General features: G+C 34.2%; 1 protein-coding gene across 5 annotated transcripts in view; it reads right to left on the bottom strand.

Moving 5' to 3' along the window:
- Window positions 1-9,405, bottom strand: part of LOC114933108 (protein O-mannosyl-transferase TMTC1) — a 162,326-nt gene that overhangs the window by 52,953 nt on the left and 99,968 nt on the right. For all 5 annotated transcript variants that reach the window (XM_029305572.2, XM_029305575.2, XM_085484089.1 and 2 more), the window contains 3 exons: window positions 5,943-6,016; window positions 3,894-4,025; window positions 3,305-3,377 (listed from right to left, as the gene is read on the bottom strand). In XM_029305572.2, coding sequence (XP_029161405.1) covers window positions 3,305-3,377; window positions 3,894-4,025; window positions 5,943-6,016 — 279 coding nt within the window. The remainder of the gene's footprint in view (window positions 1-3,304; window positions 3,378-3,893; window positions 4,026-5,942; window positions 6,017-9,405) is intronic.

Genomic DNA, 9,405 nt, shown 5'->3' with positions numbered 1-9,405 from the left:
AAATGTCGTATCGCATATCAATGCGATCAGCTTTTCTCAACATCTCAAACATTTAGCTATGAATAAGCATACGCTGTTTCTTTTTTTTTTTTTTTTTTTATGATGTCCATAAGTAATGAAAAAGAAATATGTATATATATTATAAAAATTAAACAACACAAGAGATTAAACTAATGCAAAATGTATATATATATTACTTTTATTCCTTTCTTAAAGATTTCTTTTAAATTTTATTTCCTTTAAGATTAAAATTCTGAGAATGATTCTGAAAACTTTTAACTTCTTGCATTCAATGAAGTATTGATTATTGACTAATTCAATAATGACAAAGTAGTTGAAGAAAGTAATTGTAATAATGCATTTCTTTTCGCTGGTATAACACTTTCAATCGTAATTTATCTTTAAACGCAATAACTTAAGGGAGAGTAAGACAAACGAGAGTTAAACGCTAAGCCAATCAGATAACACTGAGCATGGCAATGTACAATCAGTAAACAGCACATGTAGCTAATAGATTGTCCTATTGATTAGGTTTGTCACCTCAATGTTAGCAGTTTGATGTCTTTAGCATTTAGTCTCGACTCGAATGCAAAAGCAATGACATTCTAGTAACGCAAAAATTTCGTTTACCGAACGAAAATTATTTCGAAGCAAATCACGAATTGTTTGACATATCTTTTAAAAGTCATAATTTGTTAAATTAATTTTCCCGTTTATTTAAAAGTTAATTTCGCTGATACACAAATATATCTATAAGCAACGAAACATTATTTCATAAGTAAAAAATGATATCCATATCTGAATGATTACTAAACGAGAGAAATTGATAAATTTGACGCTTAACGCTGACAGAAATAGTACTTATCCTAAGATATTAGTGATCTTTCTCAATGATGAAGACTTGTGAAGCGTCGTTGAAAACGACGTACCTGAGAACGTGTAAGTGTAAGTGCTATGGGCTGACGGAAACGACAGGGGTGGAAAGAGATCCGTGATATGTAGATAACTGTGTGAGGGTAGGTCGTATGCAAGCACGCCTCCCTCGTTCGGCAGCATAAATTAGCATAACTCAGAATCGTGTTCGGTTAAAGTACCCTCCATGCGCAACCTTTATTCCCGTATTGGGCCACGTGACGGCTCGTGTGTTGCTCTGACTTACACAACACGTCTTGAAGGTAAAATATTATGTTATTTAGCAATTCCTTTACCGAGGAGGAAATTGTACAACCTGGTTTATTGCTTTAATTATTTAAGACTGTTACGGAATTTAAATGCGTCACTGTAATTTGTTCCACAGAAAAATTAAAATCGTACAATTACTGTTTATATATGTATATTATTTTAACAATTGTCAAATATATTTTTAATAACTGGTACCTATTTGCTAACAATTCTATCATAAAAATGACAATTACCAAGAAATATGCTACTCTCTAATCTTTATTGAATGCATTTCTATAGTATGTGTGCTTAGTACAATGCCGTCTAAATTAATTCGTGATAATAAAGATGATGAGTGCCTGTGCCGCAAAAGCCCGTGTTTCTTGAGAATGAACATCGACGATCATAAAATGCCGAGGATTTAATAGCACTTCATAAACTCCTTTTAAGGGTTACATGATGTCGTAATAATCGACCAGCGTGACTTCGATGAATCCGTGCCGAAAATACGGAATTCACATCCATTGCGATAAAATTTATTACCTCACTTGAGATTTTTTTTTAATTTAAGATATTTCTCACACACACACACACACACACACACACACATCTGCGTGGACTTTGCTACAAGAGAGCGAGAGGAAAACAGAAAGTTTTTTAAAAAAGTTCTCTTTTATCATTCGCAAAAAAATTTTAGATCTTATTTGAAAATTAAACTCCAAGTAGGATTCTAAATTAAGCTCATAAAATGTTCGCTCAAAAGTAAACTGTGCAAATTTTCCGTGTCTTTGAAATATGCTCAAGTTAAATATTCAATTCAATATTTAATATTTTATTGATATTTAATTTAACATTTAATTTAAATAAATCTTGAATAGAAGGATAATTTGATCATGCAATCTCTCTCTCTCTCTCTATCTCTCTTCCCCTCCCCCTCTTTCATCCATGTTATTTAACAAATCTAATTACCAGAAAGCTGATTATTATTGTGGGTATCAATGGCAAACCTGTTCCATATACTCGATTGTCAAGCGTCATACAATACCTATTTATATGAATCATATATCACTCTGTTGATCTTTTGAAACTGCCGCTATTTCATCCCACGCTTCGCTCGCTACACAGTTTGTCTTGCTGCATAGCAATTCAGGAGAATGTTATTTATTTTCCACGACCGTGAAGAGAAATTTCCGACGTCGAGTGTATCTATGGTAACGATCGTTAAATTTGCTTAAGACGCAAACTGTTGTAAACATCGGTGTCTAACTACAGTCGGACGATAAAAACGAAAGATATCGGTCGTTAAGAATTAACGATGCGGACACGCGAATAGGGGATCCGCGCTAATTCCGCGGATTATAGAAGAGCGACGATCGTGTTTTCTTAGCACGTAGATAATCCCTTTTAGGAGTAACACCAAGCGGACACTAGTAGCAGCTATATATATTATTATAGCACGTGTATATACAATTACAAATAATCAACAAACATTTGATCCGAACTTTTTTCCTCCTCCTTCATACAATTCAATAAATTTTGTGAATAACACAATCAAGGTTAAATCAATAATGTACGATTCAATACGGTTCAATTGCCGCCGAGGCTTACTGCAGCTTGAGTTTTCCATTAATCCAATTACGTGATAAGTTGAGGGTGCGCGGATCTAAATGGATAAATATAGTCATGAGCGTTTCTACAATTGTCTGGATACCAGAAGTGCAGACATTGTCGTTAATACAATAATAACAAAGCCGGCCGCTTCTGCCACTCGTCTGCAAATCCTATGAGGTTTTTTATGCATGACTGAATGAACATGGTGCGTTAAGAGAATCCAATCCCCTTTGATCATTGCCTTTTCATCTATATTTCAGATTGTAGAGCCACTTTTTTCCTCGCAACTCTTTTAAAATATTACTGATTGCCATCAACAATCGATATTGAAGTGACACTGATCAATTAGCATGAAACTTGTCGGCGAATTTGCTTTGAAACACATGATTTTGTTATATCATCCTCGTATTAATTTAGCGAGTTTATATTGCAAATCAGAGATTGAAATCTGATTCAAGCGTATAATCGCATAATACGCTAATTACCATTATTATGAACAGATACACAAGCGTACGGATTTAATTTAACTTACCGAAACGAGCAATGCTGCAGCACGTCTTGAGAAATATCTAGAATCGTCGTTCCATTTAGCTTCGAAAATAGACCTGGAAAACCAATGTATATAAAAAATTAGTATAATAACTTTTTATGTTTCACAAGTTATATTGTATTACATCTATTGATATAATAAATAAACTGAATACTTTGTTAGTATTATAAGTCACTTTATGAGATTAATAATATAAATGGTCAATATTTGAAAAAAAATAAAATTTATGATATGGAATTCGAATATCCCGAAGTATTATGACCGTATTTTCTACCGTCACGAAAAGCACATTTATCGCTTTAGAACACGCAATATAAAATTTATGATAATTTAATTGCCGATGTACATACAGTCACGTTATCTTTAATGAGAAGCGGAGAAATTTCGTATTTTACGATTCTTTTCATCTAAGATCCAACTATTGCAAATATCTTAAATTAATTACATTGGTTCTAATGCATATAAGTAATTGAAATCAAGATAACTATATCAATTTAAAGTTTACTTCTCTACATCAAACCTTATATTTCTGCACTGGAAGGTACATTACACTGAGGGCTTAAACACTTACCTCTTGATTGAATGCCAGGAACGACAGAGATCGTAAAGAAGGTTTAGTGCCAGAACAGTAACGCCAGTTTCCTTCGCCAACATCGACAGGGCACCCAGACAAACACTGGACCATACGTAAGCCGTCTGTTGGCTGTAAAAAAGAGAAATTTAAAAATTAGATAAAAAATATTATACAATCATAAACTGAATCATATTTCTTACGGAATTCGAGAACATAAATTAATTTATTTTTTATTTTCAAACTTATCTAGAGATATTATAGATTCAATTAAATAATAATTATAAATTAGTGTAGTTTAAATACGAGCGTTCTACAGTCGTATCGACTACAACATTTTGTAATTCTTTTTATTGTTGAAAAAAGATACACAAATTTAACGTCGTTTATCAAAAATCCTAAGAAAAATTATGTATATGTATTTACAATGTAAAATCTTTTCACACAGTTTTATTATTTTATTATAAAAATAAATGTAAATGTGATGCAAAATCTATTATAAATAGAATAATTAAAAATTTCATAAAGAAAATTCTTTACGCGATAATAAAACTATATTTATCTCTGCAGATATATTTCATGCGAAATATCTCCAATATATTTTTTTCTCCTTAGATCGACATAAACACCAATATTGAGAAACAATTCTCACCAAGAACATAGATCCAAAGACATGCAGGATTTATTCGTTTGTGTCAGTCGACGTGTACATCAATCTACATCAGGTGACAGATCCTTTACAAGATGTCACTCGGGATTTTAGGAACAACGGGACCAATGCGAAACTGGTCCGCCGAGACAAGATCACATAGCTGCTCGCAGCTAAAAACGGGCTAAAAATATCCCGGCAAAATGAAAGTGTTTCTTACAATTTACATCAAAGCTTTCTAAGCAAGATTAATAGTAACTCGCCACGGCTACAATGGAAAACGAGAATATACTCATTCTACAGAGAAATTAAACGGTCGAGAGTCGAGAAAACGATGAGAGTCTTGAGCCAAATGTATAATTGGAATTAATCATCGGTCGGGCTTACTTCGCCAAGGGATTTAAACGCGTAACGTAAATCGTTGAGAGACATTAAATGAAGGTGGAGAATCTAAGAGACACTAGTTAGATAAAAAAAAAGGAAGATAAGCATAGAGCGAGGCGATGAAGTAAAAGTGGAAGGAAACGAAGGAGAAAGAGTACTCAAAGGCAGCCAAGAGTAATCAATTTCTCAGGTTCGAAGACAAGCATCTTACCCTCCCGCCAGCCATTGGCCGCTCGAGGCTAGTTCTATATACAGACAGAATTTTACCTTCTTGCCTTCAACGGCCGCTCTTTTATGTTAGAATACCTTCACGGAAGCTTTTTAAGGCTTTCGCGATGAAGTTCGTCTTTACAGATTTTTTTCGTCATGAAATTTTGGTTTCGAGTATCACCGCGCGCTTTCTTATCTAGTTAATTAAATTTATTCCAAAAGTAGATAGGATAAGTGGCGGAATACATCTACATTGAATTAAAATGAATACCGCTAGAATAATGTCTCTTCCGAAACATAATTGAAATTGTTTTGAGCGTGAAGTCGTTCTTCTTCTAGCTCTAACACTGAAGATCGATGTGAGCGACCCCCGGGGCACATTTACGACGCTCCCGCATAGCTATGGTAGTAGTTCGTGGAGTAAATTAGTTTAGTTTATAATTTTCAGGTTCTATGTTCATGAAAACGAATGGGGGTCGCTATTTTGGCGTCAGACTAGCGTCGTCGCGACATTAAGTGTCGCTCGACATTCTTGACGTAGACGCAGTTTCTAAGTTCTCCTGGGTTTACAGGGAGGTATTCTATTCTATTCAACTTCGTAACTCATTAGATTTGTATGCGTGAAATGGAGCGAGCCTCTTTTCTCTTCTCTCAGCATAGTTCAATCAAATTCTCCTTTGTGTAACTCCAAAATGTAAATAGAAATTTAATATATAAAATGCGTTCGTATTTGTGTTAACTTGAAAAAGAAATGAAATATCAAGTCAACTAGCTAGTAAGTCTATAAGAGTTTAAGCCATACTCACCCGTGATAGGCAAGGAAGGATAGTAAAAAGAAAATGCACGCCAGAACATCCGCTCTGCCTACGATGCCAGTCACCTGCGACATAAAATGAGATGAGATATAGTAATACATAATATTACAACGTCACACAGCGTCATAGCAGCCTTGCTGCAATATATAAATGCCAGATATAAGTGCTTGCATTTTTAATGTATATATCTGTGTGCGTACACATATATACATTTATATATACTGTAGTAGTTTAAGACTCAAGCACGTGCACTTGAGTTTGTTTTCAGAGAAATTTTATTCATTCAACAAGTTGCGGTTATAAGCAACTTGTCATCCGAGTTTCTCCTATCTTAGAAGCGAAAAGGGAAAAGCAGAAATGCAATAAAAGCAAAAGGGCTATGCCTAAATCCTCTCAGAAAATATGAAACGACAGCATGATATTGGATTTAGCGGTGTAAAACGAAAAGATGTCTGATCCGGAAGATGTGTGAAGAAGCCGAACCAAAGATCCCCGTGGCAAACGAGATGACGGACAAGACGAGCGAGTACATAAAAGTGGGAAGGAAAAACGAAAGTGGGCAAGGTTAAGATTGTATCCAAGTTATCGACAGTCTAGCAACGAGTGAATAACCGAGGTTCTCAAGGATCAACTCCAGCTAGGGGAAGCCGACCTGCTACCGGAAGCTGGATTTACCCGTCGTACTCATCTCTCTTCCTTCCTTCCTTCCTTCCTTCCGTCCTACTAGGTTAGAGTACCAGGTGTACCTCTAAAATTTACGAACCCCGTCTATCACGGTAGAACGGCCAACCTCCCACCTCTTAACGAATTAATTCCACGGAGAATCGCAGGGATACAATCTGCCAGGGCAACAGAAATGCGAGACAGAAATGGTGAGAAATCAGCGAATTCCTGGCATAAAGTTCTTTCTCAAGAAACATGTTAGGATTCTTTTTCTTAAATCGAAGTATTTTCACATTTCAAACATCTTATTGAGTCAATATACATATATCTAGACACTCCGATCATTATATTTTGCACACTATTTATGTATGTGCGTGTAAGCATATTTAAATTTATCATATACGTGTATTACGCGTATCATTGATTAAAATGCTAAATTAATTATATATTTCAATCATTTGACCTACATATTTGAAATTATTCTCGCATAATAGCGAGTTAAATTTATCATAATTATTAAGCGTTGATGATACCTTATTTAGCAATATATTATACTCCGATACGTTTGACAAATAATTCAAAGATGCATTGAAAATAAACGACATTATGATTCATAACCGACGCTAAAATTATTATTGAGAACTGTAATTATAGATATGCACGAGAGACATTGATGAATATACGCTTTCAGCGGCGCGCGAGAACGGAGATGCAATTAATCATTCAATTATAGTAAAACAGCACCAGAGAGAAGAGTAACAATTAGCATTTATCCTTCAACTTTGGCGTGACTATAAAACATGTGAAATACGTGAGCAAAATATATAATGTACTTTTAATAGTTTGCATCAAAGAAGAAAAGAAAAAATATTATCGAGCATTACTTAAAATATCTTCGAAAATATTGTTTTGATCGGTTAATCGAACATTCCGACGAAGATAAGCATTGAGTTGACGTTTCATTACAATCTCATCCTTTTTTTGCCATATCTCCATCCTTGCTGCTCTTGTAGCAAGTGGACCCGGAGGAAATCTTGCTCGAGGAAACAATACTCCGTCAACGTCAAGAGGAATGAGAACCGAGTCCAAAGCAGGCTTTCTCTCTCTTTCTCTCTCTCTCTTTCTCTCTTTTTACTGGAAGCAAGGGACCATAACCGAAAGGTCTGCGTAAGATAACAGAGATTACGATGACCACTTTGCGATAGATTTCTTCGGCACCTGTCAGATTTATGGCAAGGGATAATGGATAATTCTTCAAAACAAAGAATTCTTCAAAACCAAGAATGACGTACGATAAATATTTATTGTAATTTGCAATAAATAATATGCAAAATGAGAACATAAATGAATAATTGTTTACTATTCATTTTAATCTCATAGAAAGCTTTTTTTCATTTTTTCAATTGATTTCGAAATTCTTTTAAATATTTTTTCTATAAATTTCCCAAAATTTAATAGTTTCTTTTTATTATATTAGTACTGCTAAAGAACATATTTGTACGGGCATATTTCTTTCTAAAATATAAAATTTGATATAAAAAAGATAGCGTGATCGAGGAATGCAGCAGTTTGCGATCGCTTGCTTTCTACGCATGACGACGGATTTGCAATATAGATAGATACGACGCCTGAGGAAGCTGATGCGTTCATTCGACTCGACACTAGTTTGCTCTAGTTTGTACTTAGTCGAACTCCATTAGCATCTCACTCGTTCTGGAGTTCTAATTGATTATATGAAGCGCTACACTTTCTTAAGAGTTTGCTCGTTATTTTGAGATAACTCCAAGTCCTAGTTTTCTTTAAGTTTTCTTCCTCAATTCTTTTCTCTCTTAAATCAATACGTTTTTCTTTTTATTTCCTGGAAGCGTGGACTATTATTCAGATATTAATAACCCAGTTGACTAACGTCGGAATATCTATGCAAAAGTTTTATGGAGAATTTTATGAAACTGCTAAATAATATCATCTTGAAATCTCTTTTACATTTTTCACTGTTATTTTCCGAAGATATTTAAATAGTACAGTTAATTAGTAAATTAAATTATTAAATTACATTTTCTATAAAACTTAAATGTGTCTCATGTTAATAATACTATCGCGTAAGTAGGAATCTCTGAGTATTTATTTTTGCGTTTCTCTCAGTTCTGCTGCTGTATGCGATAACGAATTAAACATGCGCTTCCATAATATTAATATTCTCAAATTAATTAATATCGTCATTTAACGTGGTAAACCGCAGCCAACAAGGGGAGAGAAAAGTAATGATGCATATCAACGATGACGTGCAACGACCTGCAACATACGTCAAATTTCCAATGTGAGTAATACAAGCTCTCTGCGGGATAATGTCACAATCGATTGTACATTAACGAAAGATAATTCTGCTAGAGCACACGATGAGAATAATTGTTTTAATTAGTTAATTCGCAAATATTTCGCGAATAATTACGAAACGAGTAAGTAAATTAAATCATTATTTTAAATGTCATTATTCTGCTCGATACGAATCTGCTCGATATAACTCATGTTTGTGAAATGCTACATGAAAATTGATATCGTATATCACTTAAAGTTACATTAAAGTTATAAGACGAATGAAGACGAAGGTAAAGATGTAAGCTCACTCTTTTTCTCTCCGATCTCCCTTTTGATCAGCTTTAACCCTCAGTTACCACTCATTTTTGGCCACCCTATTTTACCACTCACGGGTTAGAGTAACCCAGAGTCTTCTTTTGTTTATATTTCTGGATCTAATAAAGCTATTTTAAAGTATTTTTTTTTTAATCGATAC

This window comes from Nylanderia fulva, unplaced genomic scaffold (genome assembly GCF_048542155.1).
Source record: "Nylanderia fulva isolate GAGA-0341 unplaced genomic scaffold, ASM4854215v1 Scaffold29, whole genome shotgun sequence".
NCBI lineage: Eukaryota > Metazoa > Arthropoda > Insecta > Hymenoptera > Formicidae > Nylanderia > Nylanderia fulva.
The sequence above is the reverse complement of the archived record's forward strand: the minus strand, read 5'-3'. Positions and strand labels throughout refer to the sequence as shown.